The sequence below is a fragment of the Porites lutea genome, chromosome 5, assembly GCF_958299795.1.
Source record: "Porites lutea chromosome 5, jaPorLute2.1, whole genome shotgun sequence".
Classification (NCBI taxonomy): domain Eukaryota; kingdom Metazoa; phylum Cnidaria; class Anthozoa; order Scleractinia; family Poritidae; genus Porites; species Porites lutea.
The window spans coordinates 13,276,729-13,296,645 of record NC_133205.1 but is presented as its reverse complement, the minus strand read 5'-3'; the positions used below and the strand labels follow the sequence as shown (position 1 = coordinate 13,296,645).

The following is a 19,917-nucleotide window of genomic DNA, read 5'->3' as shown; positions in this document are numbered from 1 at the left end:
ATTATATTTAAGTGGGAGACTGAGTTTTTCAGTAATTTACTGCAGGGTAAAGTAAGGGCAATGAAGGGATATACTATTCACATATCCACGTTAGCAAATGATTTAGGTAACCCCGGGGCAAGTTTTATTCTCCATGTATCAAACGCAGTAGGAGGTATACCGGGAGGATAACAGTTACCAAGTTACAGCTTTCTTTTAAACTTTAAATACAGTCTTTATTTGCCCATTATCGAATGCAATGTTTACAGTGATACTGCCCTCTTTAATTTAAGACTCTTCTACAGTGGAGCCTCGCTCTACGGACCCTCCCATACCAAGTACAATCCGATTATGCTAGGTTATAAACTCTTCTTTCTTCTGACGGAAAATTCAAACATTTTCTCTTTCATTAGGGGGTTTTTGTGTTACCCAAATGAAGGGCTTCAGTCATGCAAATTTAACCTCGTTTAACACGGGACACCAGTGATCTACCGAATTCGTACATATTACCTGTGAGAACCTAGAAGAAGAGGCCAGCAATCTTAGACATCTTACAGTTTTTGCTTGATATTCTGTCGGCATCTCAGTTTAGGCCGAACAGCAAAGCCCCAAACTTTAGGCCCTATAGTGTAAAACTATTTGAGCGAGCCACCTTCCTCAGTTTGCGCATAACCGTTGCAGGTAATACAGGTGACACTTTAAATGTCGTTAGTCATTGCTTACAAGTTGAATGCCTTAGGCTTTTTATCCATCGATGAAACATGTCTGGACAATATTTACGGAAAAAGAGCCCGCTTAATAAGGACACCCGCTGATGTTCTAGATTGACTTGGAAACACTGTGCTTCTAATTTCTTAAGTCTTCATTATCCTGAGTCAGCTGAGTAACCGGCCGTTAAGAAAATCTTTTCTTGCTGAAGCTGAATAATTGCAGATCACGTTTGTCATCACATACGTGTACATGACTTGTCAAGTAGTGATTGCTGCCGTGGAACAGTTTCTAACTAGAAAGCAGACCAAAACAAAACAATAAAAAATATAATCTTAATATTTAGTGATTGAACGTCTCTGAGAAAAAATTTGCCTATTCATAATACAAAAATCTCGCTGAAGCAGCCTTCATGTTTTAGAATTTTGTTTCCTCAGAAAGATTCCATTCGATATCTAGTCATTGCTGCTGCACACACACCACACAAACCAGGATACGAGCGAGACACGGTAATGACTGTTATCAGTGATGTACCTTGATACACTTTGCACAGTGTTTTAAGCTCAGTTGCTGCTCTAGTTATCCACCTTAATGAAAGTTACCCTAGGGATGTGCTTTAGTAGAAAACAAAAATGTCATACCCCTTTTGATGGTGACAAAAGTCTTGGACTCTCCACTGTAACTCCTACTCAAATGTGCCAAGGGCATTAGTCTGTTAATCATTCCATACGAGCGCCTAAGGGGAACTGTTCCGATGGTTATAGGCAGTTCTACCTCTAGATTTGATCCCTTAGATTCGCCTGTTGTCAGCACTACCTTAGGAGAAAATACAAAAGCACAATGCGATTTAACCGGTTCCTACGCAAAAGTTATTACGGGCTGTAATTTGTTTTTCTATCCTGTTCAGGGGCGAATCCAGACTGAATTCAGTAAGCGGGGACACTTGCCACTTATATAGATATTATTATTTTTCCTAATAATTCTTTAAAATTGACACAAAACTGTTTAATAGGAAAGGAGAGAGGGTGATTCCCTAGGCCCCAAACCTGAATCAGTTCATCCCATGCAACCAGCCAAGAAACGAATGAAAGAAGCATAAACAGTCAAGAAAGCCTGCAAGGTAAACTGAACTGTTAGCAGTGTAAAGTGTGTTTTCGACGTGATTTGTACCTCAGTCCTGTCTGATATTTTCAGCAAAAGTGTTTGGTAAGGATCTTAATAAATCCCGCATAACAGCGGGACAAGTTGACTAACGCCTATTAGTATTGGACAGCAATATCCTTAACTATTCAATGTTGTAAGACTTGAATCCGGCGATATGCGTTCCGTTTAGCTTCATTTTCGAGAGACGACATTTTCTTAACAAATCAAACAGTTGCAGGTAGAAATCGTCCATGGTTCTCAATGATCTTTTGTAATCAAGAAGGCGTGTTCTTGCAAAACGTCTGGCTTAGTCTACTGCATCTCCTGTCGCCTTTGCCCTGCCATCTATATGGCGAAACTGGGCGTACTCTAAGACAACGTTTTAGCGTGCACCTTCGAGGCATTGAGAAGGAATTGTTGGGTTTTCCTGTTGCCGAACTTTTTAACACGGTCGGTCACTCTATCAACGACGCTTGGAATTATGCTCTACGGAGAAAACGGTTAACGGAAGCGCTTAAAGGCTAGGCCGCGCACTTCAAAGTTTTATTTCTTAAGGTGGCTCAACTGGATTTTTTGAGGGGGATACCTCCCAAGTTTGAGCATTAACTACGTCGGCATGAGTAAAGATATGGAAAAAAGGTTACCACAACTGTATTATATAAAGATGAAAATGTCTTATGATCTGGGTTTTATTGCAATCGGAGTCGCCATGGCAACGTAATGACGCCATTACGTTTTTCATTTATCGTTGTGTTTCTCTGTACCAGGACTTTTTTGAAGAAATCGCTTAAGGGAGTATGTACCTGCCATAATTGCCTCCATTATGGCAAAGTTTGAAGAAATTCTATGAGAGCGTTTTCGAAATATTCTGAAATGCAGTTTTAAGAATCATAAAAACAGTGAAATAGCATGCTAGCCGTACAATTCGATGATATTTTAAGAAAATGATAAGCTTTGTGAACGCGGCTTCACTTCATAGTGGTTTGATTCCATTGAAAACTGCATACAAAAAAAGAGGGGAATTGCTCTGGGCGATGGCGGGTAAGAAGGATTTTATTAACTTGCATTCAGATGCTTTTGATAGAGTTTTTGGAGATAATTTGGTCCATGCCTAAAAATTTCGCATTTTTCCAAAAACTGCTCGATAAATTTTTTTATAAATTCGACAATCCCGAGATCAATCGTCAAGAAATATTCCCTGTAAGTTTTAACAACATTGAAAACATGGAAGACTTTTAAATAGGGCCTCAAATATAGCCAATTTTCCCCCCAGATTTTGTGTTTACAAGCGAGAGTCCTCATTATTCACTGGCATTGTTTTCAAGTTTCATATACACGTGCACATTTAGCAAAAAGTTAGAATTTGCATCAAAAAGGACCCACGGTTAAATCTCCGGGATATGCTAATTACCGGATAAAGAGATTAGTGATACATTATATAACATCAGAGCAACTCTTTGTGTGAGTTTCTGTGATATTATAACCCGAGTAAGATAATCAAGTATTGCATCCTACACGATGAGCCGTGACGTTCACCGTTTCGGCTCTCACTGCTATCTGTGACGACAAGACAATTATTAGCATATTCCGGATATTTCTTCGGAAAGTAATCGAGAGAGTTCTTTTTGATACAAATCTTTTGCTAGTTGTGCACGTGCATATGAAACTTGAAAACAATGCCAGTGAATAATGAGGACGCTCGCTTGTAAACACAAAATCTGGGGGAAAAATTGGTTATGTTTGAGGCCCTATTTAAAAGCCTTCCCTGTTCTCAATGTTCTTGAAACTTGCAGGGAATATTTCTTAACAATTGATCTCGGGATTGTCGAATTTATAAAAAAATTTATCGAGCAGTTTTTGGAAAAATGCGAAATTTTTAGGCATGGACCAAATTACCTCCAAAAACTGTATCAAAAGCAGCTGAATGCAAGTTACCAAATTCTTCTTACTCGCGATCGCCCAGAGCAATTCCCCTCTTTTTTTGTATGCAGTTTTCAATGGAATCAAACCACTATGAAATGAAGCCGCGTTCCCAAAGCTTATCATTTTCTTAAAATATTAGCGAATTTTGCGGCTAGCATGCTATTTCACTGCTTTGATGGTTCTTAAAACTGCATTTCAGAATATTTCGAAAACGCTCTCATAGAATTTCTTCAAACTTTGCCATAATGGAGGCAATTATGGCAGGTACATACTCCCTTAAGCGATTTCTTCAAAAAACCTCCTGGTACAGAGAAATACAACGATAAATGAAAAACGTAATGGCGTCATTACGTTGCCATGGCGACTCCGATTGCAATAAAACCCAGATCATAAGAAATTTTTACTTTATATAATACAGTTGTGGTAACCTTTTTTCCATATCTTTACTCATGCCGACGTAGTTAATGCTCAAACTTGGGAGGTATCAACCCAAAAAAATCCAGTCGAGCCACCTTAATTCATGGCGTATACAAAATAACGTAATTGTAAGGACCAGGCCCGAAACAGTTTGGAAATAACGGCACTTTTGTTCATACTTTACTCTTTTAAAATGAACGTCATTTTCACTAAAGCAATATCTTGACTAACCTTAATATGATATGTTATGGATAGAATCCCACAACTCTTCATGGTCGGAGGCACATCCGGGACTTCCAGCTCGTCGACTGCCCACAAGAGCGAAGACCGCTGGATCAGTTTTCGCTGGCATCGTTCTGTTCTCAACTTGCCACAGCGGGACTTAAAAGTGATTGTTTGCATGAGAAATATTGATGTATAGTACGTCTGGGTCAGAGGCAGGTTCTTGATATCGGTTGTCAGCATTACACGCTCTCGGGGGCAGTACGCACTTCTATCAGTGACCGTTATTAGCTTGAGTGGGGAGGCCATTCCATTGCACAGGCAGTTGAGCGATTTCTGAGCCTCTCCAAATGTTGGCATCTAACAAATGATAATAAATACGAAACTTATATTGCGCATATACAAAAAAAATATTGTCATATGCGCATTACACACGATAAGATAAGAATAAGTCAATTAAAAGCTCTCATTAATGTTACAGCGCGCAGACGCAGAGAAAACACAATATTCTTTGGTGGGCAAAGTTGGGCAGGGAATATACCCGCAAGGCTCGGATAAAACCCACCGACCGGATGATGACCGAATGAGGGGCCTCGGTACATGGCGCCATACCGAGGGGGTGCCTCATGCCTGTACTGCAAGGGAGGGCATAGTTCACGCGTGAAAACGCATGGCCGGCATAATGTCCTTGGGCCAAGTTAACCAAGTCCAGCAAATCCTATAGCCCCCCCTCCCTGACGGGGCTTCAGCACAGGGCTGAAGGGGTGCCGCAGACAGCAATTCCCCGCCCTTAATGATTTTATTAAACGTCTCTGAATCTACAGACAAGAGAGAGTGCAAATGCAGTGAACAAATGTAAGAAGGTTAAGGAAGGCAAGAAACAAAGAAAAGGGGAGGGTGGGAGGGGAAAAAACTTTGGTGCTGCTCAACTTGCAGCCTTCAAAGAAAGTGGCGATTGAACGGACTGGCGCAGAATAAGACAAAGAGGCAGGCTGCCAAATAAGGAGATCGCGTGTTTGGGATAAACCGCAGTAGCGATGCAGGCTCAATAGTTGTTGCTTGCCAACATTAACCTTTATTTTATGCTAAAATATCAATTAATGTTACAGCGCGCAGACGCAGAGAAAACACAATATTCTTTGGTGGGCAAAGTTGGGCAGGGAATATACCCGCAAGGCTCGGATAAAACCCACCGACCGGATGATGACCGAATGAGGGGCCTCGGTACATGGCGCCATACCGAGGGGGTGCCTCATGCCTGTACTGCAAGGGAGGGCATAGTTCACGCGTGAAAACGCATGGCCGGCATAATGTCCTTGGGCCAAGTTAACCAAGTCCAGCAAATCCTATAGCCCCCCCTCCCTGACGGGGCTTCAGCACAGGGCTGAATGGGTGCCGCAGGCAGCAATTCCCCGCCCAAAACGCCGAGTAATACGAGAAGTGCCCTGTGTAAAGCCCCAGTGTCTAAGACCCTTTCTCCACCTGGTCGCGAGGGCTGGATACAGCTCTTATCCGCTCCACGGGGGAATGAAATGAACCAGAGACCATCGGTGGAGAAAGGGGATTGAGGAGTGGACAAGCGGGTATGATCACGTTCTAACTTAAGAACCCAACCGAAACTAAACTTGGGTAGCATGACTTAATGAATGTTCTAGTAGGACACAGTGTTCTCAATTGTGTTACAATGAGACATCATAGTGTTCTCAATAAACAATACAAAGAGACACCGTAGTGTTCCCATGTTGTTTGGTTTTTTTTTTGTTGTTGTTGTTGTTGTTGTTTTTTTTTTACGCAACATAAGAATGTTCGTGGTAAACAGTATAGAGCAGCATAACAGTGTTCCCAAAGCCAAGGAAGCGTGGACAATAGTCATTGCGATGTGACATCTAATTGTTTTCGAGTCATTAACTGGATAGACAGGAGGCCAAATTTTGAGGGACTTGGAGAATGGTTTCTTTGGGTGTCCTGATGTACGACTGATATGCATCAGATTTCCAACGGCCAAGAACTTTAATGAGCCAGTCTGGAAGGCCAGCAGCCCCCGCAGTAGTGGCTGCTCCAATGCGGAAACTGTGTGATGCATAGCAGGTACTATCCAATCCACAAACCTTGAGAAGAGCCCGTAAGTTGTTGGTGAGGGAGGACCGAGTAAGATGTCGTCCATCCGAGAATTGGAAGAGGGGCTGGGTAGCTCCACTGGGATTAGTTTGAAGCAGATAGTCTCTTAACGCGGTGACTGCACATACAGTAGAGTTTGATTTGGCGATAGTGAGCTTGGCTGTCTCACGGAAAGGGTCTGTTTTGGACTTCTTGATGACAACCTCGAAAGACACAGGTTGGACAATGTTGGGGTAAAAGTGGACGTCCGATCTTGTCAGGTGGGATTGAATATTGAACTTGCCGTTATAAGTGAATTCGCTACTACGTAGAAAGCCAAAGAACGCAAGGGTAAAAGCAGCCCACAACATTGAAGAATCTGTGTCCAACGATTGGAAGGGTTTTAGTTTGGCATAAATTTGGCGGAGGATCGAAATAGTAATAGGGAACCGGGCCCGTTTGGCAATCCCGAGGGAGGATTTGATCCCTCGAAGGGTCTTGTATAGGAAGGGCATGGAGGAGAAGTCCAGGGGACAGCCAAACTCAACATGGAGATTCTTAACTGCTGCCAGATAAACTTTAATAGTGCTATACGAAACGGTATTGGATAAGTGGGTGACGAAATGAATTAAGGTTGATTCACTGGTAGGGAGAAAAGGGGTTTGGGGTGAAATGAGTTTATGAAAAAGGCAAAATCTAATAAAGTGTCGCTCCCCAGAGGAATAAGTTCGACGAGTAGAGCTGGCGATGGACTGGAAAATGTAGTGAGCAGCCTGCATAGTTAGACTTTCGTCAGGAAAGGAGGGATTGGACAGGGAACGGGCGATGCATCTGGTGCGAGTTGGTGGAACCGGGGCATCTGAAAGCGAGATAAACTATCAGCTATGCCGTTGTCGACCCCTGGGACGTGCTTTGCGGTAAAGGTAAAATTAAACTTCAAAGTTTGAAAGGTGATCAAACGGACAAGGTTCATGATGCGGGGAATTTTTGAGCTTTTAGCAGACAAAACTGCGACGACTGCCTGGTTGTCACAATGAAAACAAATTCTCCTGTTAGCCCAATGGGGCCCCCAAATCATGCAGGCAAGGTAAATTGGGTAAAGCTCTTGCCAGGTAATACTTATCCCTGTGGAGGGGTTGAGCTGGTGGGAGGGGAGCCATTTTCCCTGGAACCACTGATTGTCAAAGAAGGCCCCGTATCCGACTGCACCCGCTGCGTCTGTATATAAATGGATTTGTGGGGATGATTCTGTGTAAGGGGGGAGAAAAAGGCTAACACCATTCCAGTGGTCGAGGAAAAATTGCCACATGAGGATGTCCTTTCTGAACTCCTGGGTGAGAAAAATAATCCGCTTGGGGCGGGCACAACCCCGGGTAAGGTTAATGATGCGCTGCATGAAAGGGCGACCAGGGGAAATAACCCGGCAGGCGAACTGTAGAGTCCCAATGAGGGACTGCAGGTCCTGTAGACGACAGACCCGTTTGGAAGACCAGTCCGCTAGCAGGGACCGGGCATTACTTAACTTATCCTCGGGGAGACGAGCCTGCATGTTTACGGAATCGAGTGTTATTCCCATGAATTCAAGAACTTGGGTGGGGCGAAAGGTTTTCTGTGGGGCAAGGGGAATGTTTAATTCCTCAAAGAGGGTAAGAACCCGGCAGAGGGCTGTGGCACAAAGGGACGAGGGGGCAGGTTGAACAATGAAAAAATCGTCGAGAATGTGTATGATGGAGGGGATGTTCAGGTGTTGTCTGACCAACCATTCCAGGGCATCAGCGAGTTGATTAAAGAGAAAAGGGGCACTCCTTAGCCCGAAGGGGAGGGCTTTGTCGAAGTAATAACGACCCTTCCAGGACATCCCCAAGAGTTCCCAATCCCCGGGGTGAACGGGGATAATTCGAAAAGCGGACTGTATGTCAGTTTTTGTCATAAAGCACCCGGGGCCGTGGTTGAGGACCAGGGCAATGGCATCGTCAATCCGAATATACTGAAGGGTGTAATCCTCAATGGGTATGTTAGCATTTAAGCTATCCGGGGACCCCTTGGGGTAGGATAGGTGGAAAATAGTGCGCCACTTTTGGCTTCCCTTTTTGGGGACTAGGCCGAGGGGATGAATTTGAAAATTTTGAAAAGGGGGGGATTCAAAGGGGCCAGCCAGGCGACCAAGCTGGACTTCCTCTAGCAGGTTTTTCTCAATAACTTGGGGTTGTTGGATGGCAGATGGGAGATTCTTGGCAGCTCTGGGGAAGCGGTTACCTTTGTAACCCAAGTGGAAACCATGGCTTAACCCATCGCAAAGTCTAGTTACAAAAGCTTGATTAGGGTGAGTCTTAAGAAGTTTGTGTAGCAGGGGAACATTCACCGGGGTTTGGGGTTTGTATGATATGGCGGCTTTAGCGGTTTGAGAGTTTCTTATCACCCTGGCCTCTAGTTTTTGAAGGGGTGTCATCGTGTTGGTAGGCAGGGTGTTCTCCATTGCAGACCCTGCAGCGGTGGCTGAAGGAGCAGGGGTCCTGGCTGCATTTGGCACCTCTGTTGTAATTGTTACACGTTCCTCGTTGGGTAGGATTGGGCCTAAGGGCAGAGAGGGAACACCCATGAGAAAAATGATCCCCACTACCACATATGGTGCAAGAGGATTTTGCCTGCCCTGTAAATTTCAGGAGGTACAATTGTATATCCCTTTCCCCCCAATTAAGGGAATGGTGGGCGGCTGCTTTCCTACGAAAGTCTATATCGTAGGAGAGCCATGCAAATCCCGCGAACTTACGGTAGGCCGAGCGGATGATCTCTTGGTAAGCAAACATCTCGACAGCCCTGTGGGGGAAGGAAGTCAGAAAGATTGTACAAAAAACAGCAAAGGCCGAAAGCCACCTATCGATTGAGTCAATGTGGGTTTTCTTCTTGCGGGCAGGGGTGGGAATATTCACTTGTTTCCCCTCGAACGAAATGGACACCCCGGGGAGTTCGCTTTCGTTTAGGCAGGAGTTTTCTGGCAGCAAAGAATCGAATTCAACAAACTCACCGCGTAGGATTAGTTGCCGAGTCTTCTGGGGGACGTGGGCTGCGATGGATGAGGAAGCTGGCTGCATTCGGGACTGAGATGGGCCGTAGTTCGAGGAACCCGATTGTGAAAGAAGGCTCGCGACGAAAGCAGGGTCAGATAGTTGTTGTCGCGCTGGAGGTTGGGGAACTGAATGTGCTGGCTGTTGTGGTACGGGTGATGGGTTCGTTGATGCGAAGTTTTTTAGCTTTTCATCGACTATGGTGGCGATGAGGGTGGCTAGAGCCGCTGGATTTGAGACGGGGTTAGGCGGAACGCCCCTGTCGCGGACGCCATCTTGTGCTTCGCACGTGGTTAGTTCGGTATCGCGTCTTTGAAGTCTCTCAGCCTGCGGCGGATCTTGTTCATCATTCCGAGCGTTCGGTAAATCGCCTTCCTCGTTGGGCTGCTCAACGTCACCGGGTAGGTTAGGGGCGACAGGAGAAGAATCGGTGTTCGTGCGAGGCCTTTTGGCTGCTGGGTCGGCGGAGTCGGAGCTTCGTGTACGTGATGTTGGCGCATCAACATTGATCGTGCCCAGGCGTTCGATCATCTGTTCGCGTGTTCCCGAGATAGCAAGCTGGTTTTGGGCCAGTAAAAGGCGAAGGACCTCGTTCGTAACGCCTGAAAGATCCATGAAAAACTTTGGTGCTGAAAAAACTTTGGTGCTGCTCAACTTGCAGCCTTCAAAGAAAGTGGCGATTGAACGGACTGGCGCAGAATAAGACAAAGAGGCAGGCTGCCAAATAAGGAGATCGCGTGTTTGGGATAAACCGCAGTAGCGATGCAGGCTCAATAGTTGTTGCTTGCCAACATTAACCTTTATTTTATGCTAAAATATCAATAAAAAAGTAAGTTTTGAGAGCTCTCTTAAAAGATATCTCTCTGAATGTTTCTGATCTCCGCCGGAAGACCGTTCCACAGTTTGGGAGCTGCAGACTGAAAGGCTCGGTCACCAAGTGTAGGTAGGCACCATATGTTGGCTGGTACCTGCAAAATCGCATTCCTGGACCTAAGATTATATCTTCACTGGGCAACGGCCTCCAGGGGCAGGGGGGGGGGGGGGGCAGCCGCAGCGACAGCAAATATTGAGGTGTTAGTCCATAGAGGCACTTGAATGTTAATAACAGAAATTAAAATTTCATTCTGTGTTTGACGGGCAACCAGTGAAGACCTTTTAAATCAGTAGAAATGTGACAGATACAAGGGGGGTGTTAGTTACAAGTCTGGCAGCAGCATTTTGAACTCGTTGAAGTTAATGAATGTGAACAGTAGGAAGGCCGTATAATGGGCTCTTGCAGTTGTCCAATTTACTGGTAATAAACGCATGGATAAGGGATATGGCGGTTTGATGAGACAGATACTTTCTAATCCTACGTATATTGTAGATATAACAAAAAGACGAGCTGCAGATACTATTGAGACGACTAAGCATATCTAGACTAGAATCAAACTACGATCCTTTATTTGTGTTGAAGGAATTACAACTAAAATTCACCAACAATAAGGTGTGATGTCATGTTTTCCGAAGATAAGAAATTCCATTTTGTCAGGATTAAGTTTTAATTCATCCATAGATTAAGTTTTAATTCAGCATAGGCATGTACGATGGGCTAGTGTTTACTGGAATAAATGACGAATAAAAGAGGACCTAGACAACTACCTCGGGGGGGACCCCAAAATCGATACTAAACCGGTCTGACAATACGTCAGCAACTGTAACTTTCTGAGAGCGATATGATAAGTACGAGGCGAAACAGTCTAGGACTTTTCCAGACACACCAAATTCTGTGCATAGACGGTTTCGGAGAATTTGAGGGTCAACTGTATGAAAGGCGGCGCTGAGGTCCAGGCCTCAGTTGTTCAAACGTAGGATACACTATAAAAACCCGCCAGTAAGAACCTGGAAATTAAGAACTTGCATTGTTAGACTAAAATTTGCCATTTGTACCCCCTATAAACAAGAACCTGTTTAGCCTAGAAAAATGTAGCTGCAAAGCTGTGCAAGAATCCTTTTGGAGAAGAGTAGCTTGGCATTGCTTTGCAAATAAAAGTGCTAATTTATTGACGTAATAAAAAAATAAAGTGCAAGAGGTTAATATTGTTGTATCGCATCAGTTTGCAATTGAAAAACAGGCTAACCATCTTGTTTTGTAGCTTGTTTTGTTTGTTTGTTTGTTTTTTTTTTACAGAAATAAGAACCTATATAAGAACCTAAATAGCCTAAAATTGTGTTAACTACTACTTAAATAAGAACCCATTTAGGCTAACTCCAAAAAATGTAGGTTCTTACTCGTGGGTTCTTACTGTAGTGCTATCCGCCGTATAGATCACGATCCAGCGGATAAGTATTCGGAAAACCATTTACGCTATCTGCTGGATAGTGACTTATGCGGTGGATAGCTAGCGCTATCCAACGTTTGAACAACCGGCGCCAGAAGGATAAGAAACGTAGCATGACGTTTGTCCATGTTCATTAAAACGTCATTTTTAGTTTTGAGTTGGGTTGTTTCAGTGCTATGGTTAGGACGATATGCCGACTGAAGCGTAGGAAAGTTATAAAATAACAAAGATAAAGCGCGCTCTGATTGGTCAGTTAGCTATCTACTATTTGCCGATGGTGCACGCCAACGAAAAGCTTGCGCGGTGCAAATCTCCTCTAGTGTGAGGTGAAATGGAATACTAAGCACAAGTTTCTTAACAGAGTCTTTACCTAGGAGCTCAGAATTAGAGAAAAATCCTGAGGAAGATGAGACTCGGAAGGAATTTGTCAGTGGAGCGAAAATACTACTGTAAGTTGTGAACTGTAGCTGCCGCATCTAACTCAAAGTGAATGTCAACGAATGTCATCTACGAGATATAAAACAATAAACAATGCCACTTTATTCTTGGTCTTTGTATCACGAACTAAATTAAGGAGCTAAGAATACCCCGTGGAATAAATGAGGACAAAATGTCATTGTCTTGTTCCTCCAAACTGCGAGACACTCTTTTCGGCTGAGATGATAAAGAAGAAATAGCGATCCTGCCTCAATAATGTCCTCACTAAATAACTCCATCGTTAACATCTGTTCATATACTGTCGCTTAAAAAGTAGTTAATAATAATAACTTTATTAATCTCCTCAAAAAGGCTTTTCAGCTTAATTTACAATGTCAAATATCTAAAACTTAGTTTTCCAAAAATACCCTTAAAAAATTCTGTTTTATTTTTACTTTAAATACATCTAAATTAGTGATAGACATAAACTCGTCTGGGGAACTATTCCACAGCTTTTGGCCTCTGAAGGTAAACGCGCGCTAACCTGCAGCCGTCCTAGAGAGTGGTATATGTAGGCGGTCCCTATTGCTAGTGTTGCAGTTGTGCACTTCCGATATGGTTTTAAACTTCTGACAAAAATATGGAGGTGCAAGTCCATTTAAGCATTTAAATACCGTGGTAGCATCCCTAACCGCAAGTTGTTTAATAATTGGCAGCACTGTAACTGCTTAACAATAGGTGTCATATGATCAAATTTCCTCGTTCCAGAAACTAATCCGGGCTGCAAAATTTTGCACTGTTTGTAACAGCTCGATGTTTTTCTTGGTGGTATTAGCCCATACCGATGAACAATACAATAATTTACTGAATACGAGAGAATTAATTATAATGATCAACGTACGCCTATCAAACAGGTATTTTACGCCATTTATTTAATAAAGGCTACTACCTATACATTTCGAAGTTAATTGAATAACATATTCGTCTTACGTTAGATTACAGTCCATTGCAACCCCCAGGTTTTTCGCAGACTTAGATGATGTAATCTCCTTGCTGAGTAGTGTAATGCTTAGATCATCTGGTATCTTCATCAGCATCTCCGGAGTCCCCAGAACCAGAAGTTTAGTCTTGTCTGGGTTAATGAGTAGACTGTTTTTGCAACACCATGCGGCTATGTTCCGAAGATCTTCTGTCAGCTGATCTGCGGCTAAGGTGGCATCACGTACAGGGAATGAGATGTATAACTGTGAGTCATCAACACAGCACTCTACCGACCCTACGTTAGGTACAGATGGTAGATCGTTGATGTAGATATTAAACAATGCCGGGTCCAAGATTGATCCTTGTGGTACACCATACGAGACTAAGTGGGGTTCAGATGTTTCGCAACCAATTTTCACCAACTGTTTTCTTCCGGTCAAGTAGCTTCCAAACAATTCTATTGCTTCTTTAGAGGTACCAATTGCACGTAGCTTCTTTAACAAGGACATGTGATTAATGGTGTCAAATTCCTTGGAAAGATCTAATAACACCAAGGCAGTGACTTGCTTGCGATCCATTGCCTCCAAGGCTAGATCTGACATAAAAATATTGAGTGTCTTTGTCGAATGCCGTTTCTTATTCCCACTCTGGTGTCCACTGAGACAGTTTCTCCTTATTGCATATTCGGTGAATTTTTTTAAGGCTACTCGTTCACATATCTTAGATAGGGCAGGTAACAACGACACAGGTCTATTCTCGTTGGCTACTTCCGGATCTCCACCATCCTTTAGAATTGGAACAATTTCAGATTCTTTCCATGATGAGGGAAATACAGATGTCAAAAGTGAATGATCTCGGTCAAAATCGGGAGGATAGCCGGTAGAGCATCTTTCACCACTGCCATGTGTAATTTATCTTTCCCTGGTGCTTTATTTGAAGGAGTGACTGTACAATCCTGTTGATCTCGAAAGAGGTAGCAGCCCGAAATCAGTCGAAACTCATCTTCTTCGGGTATAAAACTGACAGTGAGTTCCTGATGTGAAGTAGTTAGACCATTGACTGATGCGAGTCTTTTGGCTTCCTCTGCGGTACGTACTCCCACCTCCGTAAATAATTCATTGAATTCCGTCGCAAGTTCTTTCATATCCCTAGAATAAGCTGGGCGCGACTTCTCCCTAGTTGGTATGCAATTCCGTATCACCTTCCACTGTTCACTAGAGCTCTGATTCTTTTTAACCTCATTCTGGGCACACTCCTTCTCCACCTCGCATAATACCCTCTTAACGTCATTACGACAGTCCCGATAATTCTGCCAATCCACAAGAGCACCTGTCTCTGGCGCGATTTTATGAGCTTGATCTCTTTTGCCATTTTCTCTTTGATCTCTTCATTTATAAATGGACGTCTCCAATGTTTTATTTTAATTTTCTTAATAGGTCATGATTATCCACAACCCGAAAAAAGGCTTTATTGAAACGAAGCAGTTTCTCATTTACATCGTAAGACAAAATGTTTTCATACCAAGGTATCTTGTTAAGGTGACTCGACCCAGTTTTTTTGGGTGGGTACCATCCTACTTTGAAGCTCTCTGGTATCCCCACCTTTACTTTTATCGTAAGTCTAACACATAGAATGGATAACATATAGATCAATCTACAATATAACATAAAATTTTTGGCGATCGGAGTAAATGTCACGTGGTTATAATGCCACGCCCCTTTGAGGTCTGAGTCGAAAATCTGCTGTTGCCGGCATTTTTTCGTGAAAATCTCTCGGCTACACATAGTGCGCATTAGTGCCTTGCGCTGAACAGAGTTTCACCAAAATCGCAAAGACCCAATTTGAGAAATTCAGCGGTTTCCAAATTTAGGTCATAATTTATGCGAAAATGATAAGCAAACTTTAAACGGATTATATCTAATAAACTATGAGATTCATCTCTGTATTTTGGGCATCCTTATAACAGATGGGTCCTTGCAAGTCAGCAAAATAATTTAGGGCCTTGTAAATGCGCGCGATTTCGAGCAAAGCAAACATATACAAATTATAGTTTTCGCTATTTGTTGACGTTTGTCAGCGTTTAAGAGTCAATCTCACGAAAAAAGCATTTTCTTAAAAATTCGTAGTTTTTTTTCCTTCAAATTTTTTCAGGGCCACAATTGATTAACTAACTAGCCGGACCCTGAATTTCATGGTCATTGAAAAACTGTGACATTATCTTCTATAAGCCCAAACTTGAGTAAACATTGAAGATTTTTAGCGTTTTGGCTGAGTTTGTGCTTTGGGAGTTGTCTATTGTTTCTAGTCTGTCATGATACAGCAGAGTTGACCATACTTGCCTTGACAAGGGCCTGTGAATTAGTCCGTGACCAAGGTTTTCGTTTGTCGATTTCCAGCAATTCAGCAGTGAAAAAAGGGAATTTCTCGTATACATCAATATACCCGCAAACGTGAAGTAGTTAAGATTAAGGTAGATATAATAAAACACTTTAAAAAGACGAATGGAGGATAAAACTTCGATAAAATTCAAGTGCCAAATCTATGCACCCACTTGGGCGCAATACAATACAACATATGGGAATGTCTTACCAACATACGAGGACAGTTGACGTCAACTACGCTCAAAATATTGAGCATCTCTTTGGCAACCTCGTCAAATCTCCACCTCCTGTGTATTCGTGCCTTTATCCAGTACCTAACATAACCATACTTGCTTTCGAAAGACGATGGCAGACTGTAAGGAGGAATTCTGAAGCTAAATTGGAAAGCGTGACGGCCAGGTGACAGATATGACTTCTGACTTTTCGTCTTGTTAGCTATAAAAAGAAAGGGATCCTTTATCATTCCTATAAACACAGTTAGTTGTCCAACTGCTCTACCACTGAGCAACAGGAGACTGGTGGCGAAAAAGGCCATTAAACTAGGAAGTGCGTAGCATGTTTGTCTCATGAAACGTTCGCCTTAAGGGGTTTAGCTCCTACGAGTAGCTTGTAATTCAGCAATAGAAGAACATTTAAGCTAGTAACCAGAAGGGTATAGGTCGGAACTCGGATTTACTTTGAGTTACATGTGTCATTGGCTAAAAGAGCAGGATACTTTTACTTTAATGTAATTTCACTTGATAGGTTTTACTGTAGTTGGATGTTATGTCAACAGAGAAAAGAAAAATCTAATGGAGACCCACTTTCAACACACTATTTTATCTAGGCGATTTTACAAAACTAGTTTCGTCTTATTACCTCTTCAGTTGCACGCCACACGATATTTTTAAATAACCAGGGTCGGCCGGGAGGGGGGGGGAGTTAGTGGTATACCAGTATACCCGAAAAAAATTCGCCAAACCGTATACCCGATTTAAAAAGCCCCTGTATACCGTACACCCAAAAACCCTGGCCGACCCTGAATAACAGACACGCCACGTGGCAATGCACGAAAAATAACAAAAATTAAAAAAATTTGCATGTTATTCTTGATAAAATGAAGGAGTTTCCAGAACCTACGAAAAACATGATGCATCAGATCGATTGACAAGCTTCTAAATCTCGCAGCCAGTGCATACAGCAAGAGAGATGTCAAAGCTTCAAACGGTTTGAAAATACCGATACGCAAGAGATATTTAGAAACTTTACGAACGAAGCAGTCAAAAGGAAGAGAAAGGGTAAACTTTACCTTACTTACTGACATGGCCGCGGTTTACTTAGTCGTACCGTCATTCCATAGGGTAAAAAATCGGATTCCTGATAGTCACCAGCAATCGAAAAAATGATGCTGCTTCTATACAAATGCTTGGATTGACCGTTTTATTTTGTTACTGATCTTTTTGTAAATTTATGTTGGTCAAAGACTTAAAATTAACGAAAGTTAAACGGTAGAAGTGAAACAAACGTTGCTTTTTATTTGAACTACATGAAGGTGTGGCCCCCGCACGAGGCACCTGAAGTGAGAGCTGAGTGAAGCCGCACCGTTTGTTTAATGGCAGTGCATATATCAGTATTGGAAGAAGGCAAGTCCTTAAGGCACAATATTTATTTTATTCATGATAAAGACGAAAACAACAATATTTTAAGAAATTTATCTCTGTTGAATCCAACTGGCTCATTCCAGCTGAGGGGTACTTGCTATTTTAAGTAAACAGTGTCTGAAGAGAGCTTATCTTGAATCGTTTTTCGTTTCTAGCAAAAGTCGAGCGTGCAGTTCTGTAGTTGTGATGATATAATTCATTCACATTAGTGTGAATTGTGCATTAATGCAAAGACTCGGGGTTCCGCATTTTGTCAATCATCTCAATCAAGAAAACTCAGCCAGATTGACTTCACCTTTGTTAAGTCTAGGTAATGATCATTACTTTTAGTAGCATATGGCTAGTATGATTTGCCAATATTCAATAGCCGATATAATACTTAGGGACTGTGCAATAATTATCAGGAGGCGGGGGTGGGGGTGGGGGGCTGAAAAACTAGAGTTATCTAGCAAAAACTTAGACAGTACCCCCCTCCAAAACAAAAAAAATAGTTCTAACCCCCCTCTGTTATGTTAAAAATAACGTCGCACCCCCCTCCCACCACCCACCCACCCACACACACACACACACACACACACCCCTCACCGCCACCATTACCATAGATGCCTTTAAGTAAATACCTTTTATAATGTCATGCTTCAATAATGACAAACGTTAATATGTAACATCTAGTATCGAGAAGGATGTTGATCGCTTGATTGAAGATTTAGACAAAGCATTTGCTAAGTACCGGGGTGCTTACAACATTGGCTCAAAATCTAAAACTTCTGAAGCCAGAGAGAGAAAGGAGCAGAGAAAAAAAATCAAAGAACAGGAGTTTGAACGCTTCAAATAACAGACGAAAGAGAGCTTGCATTATATTTAGATCCTCGAGAGGAAAGCCTGTTGAACTTTGTTATGAGCCAGATATATATGGAATTCAGCAAATCGATTCGGTCGATGAAGAAACATTACTTTTATTCACATCAAAAACCGACAAAGCTTGTCTACGAGATCTGTTTGATTCCCATTGTTTTATGGGAAGCTGAAAAACAAGCTCATGATTTTTGCTTTACATAGGATCAGCTCAATTAATTAGAAGACGGGTTAAAATTGATCAGTTGTGAATTTGCTTTTCATCTTGATGGAATATTTTCAATAATCGTTTAACAGCTGTTCTTATTGATATTCGTTACAGTCTATCATGATGCCTGTATTGAGAATCTTTTATTGCGTTTAATTTTATTTACATTTCGAATAAAACTTAAAGGCCCCCCTCCGTCAAATGAGTGATTTTACTTTGAGCCCCCCCCCGCCCCTATCTTGGCAGCAATTTTATATAATGCCCCCCTCTAGTTTTTCAGCCCCCCCCCCCCCCTCCTGATAATTATTGCACAGTCCCTTAGTTCATTTTTTTTCCTGATGGCTTTCCTGCTTGTAACTTCCCACTTTTGAAGGAAGCAGCACCAAAAGCAGAGTTTCCTTGGTACTGTAACAATTCAGTGATTTGGACATGAAAAGCGTTAGCAATAGGTGTCTGTAACGGGTTACAAACCGGCGTCAAACCACCTTGAATTGCGGTGAAACAAAAAGTACATTTCATAATGGGGCTTTGTATCTATACTTACAGTCTCCAAACAGTGTGGTTTTCTTGTGAAAATATATCTCTGCATTTTTGTGAATTGAAGTGTAAAGGTTCGTTTCTTCCCAGTATGTCCAAGATTCACCTTGAAACTCAATACTGACGCAGCGAAGCTTCAGATGGTCATTAAGTAGCAAAACGCATTCACCAGACACGACTTCTCCGGGGTGATAATGTTTACTCTGACGAGAAAAGGAAATTTTGAGGTCCACGTTCTTCTCCATTCTTCGAGCTTGAGCTGAACTGAAGTTAGTTTGCTACTTTGCGTGCGATATCCCAGGATAGCCGGCTGAGGCCAGGTCACTATAAATATGCGTTTTGCTTCATTAGTGCCAATCGGAATACAACGTTGAAGGCACACATTGCAAACTACAATTAAGAAAACATATTCCTTGCTTTGAAACAGTGTTGAAAAATACACTTTGCCTTGTGATTGTTTGCCACGCCTTGAAAGTAGACCGTAATTGGTTAATTTTTTTTGTATAATGGACGCCAAGCACTTGAGACTCAGCTGGGCGCGGCCTCCTGGCAGGTGGCTCTACTGTCGGTCACTATAATATTATTGTCCGTCAATGCATGTTATAAATATAGAAAAGAAAGTAAGTAGAAGTTTAAGATGCCATTTATTGCCAATTTTCTTCCATTTTATGATAAGAATTAAAGCACAGAATACGTAAGCTAAGAGATCCACTTGTAATCATTCACAGACTGAATACGCAAGGGACAGGTCTGAACCGAGAGCATTCTGTAAAAAGTAGGAATAGGGTTTCATTGAAAACCATCCACTAATGAAATAGAAGCTCAGTTTTCCGATGAACATTGACAGCTTTCGTGTACCTATATACAAACGCAGAAGTCTAATACAATGTGCCCTCAAGAGGACCGTACTGCCAAATACGCTCAGTGCCGGCAAATACACGGCAAATCAAGACGTGGTGTACATTACGCTCTATTTCACCAGTGTGCTGTAATTTAATCCCGGAAAATCTCACCCCCCCCCCC

The 19,917-nt window shown here is 42.4% G+C and overlaps 1 protein-coding gene across 2 annotated transcripts; it reads right to left on the bottom strand.

Annotated features, from left to right (window-relative positions):
• Positions 1 to 211: 211 nt before the first annotated feature.
• LOC140937342 (arrestin domain-containing protein 3-like) lies at positions 212 to 19,336 on the bottom strand. Of its 2 annotated transcripts, XM_073386894.1 has the most exons (5): positions 18,902 to 19,336; positions 15,863 to 16,089; positions 4,402 to 4,752; positions 1,329 to 1,503; positions 212 to 982 (listed from the first exon to the last, which is right to left on the bottom strand). In XM_073386894.1, exons 1-5 carry the CDS (start codon positions 19,137 to 19,139, stop codon positions 948 to 950), a joined length of 1,026 nt encoding a protein of 341 aa, XP_073242995.1. In that variant the 5' UTR covers positions 19,140 to 19,336; the 3' UTR covers positions 212 to 947. The 2 variants fall into 2 exon arrangements, with proteins under 2 accessions (XP_073242995.1, XP_073242996.1); XM_073386895.1 differs by lacking the exon at positions 212 to 982 and having other exon boundaries at positions 1,372 to 1,499.
• Positions 19,337 to 19,917: the final 581 nt, after the last annotated feature.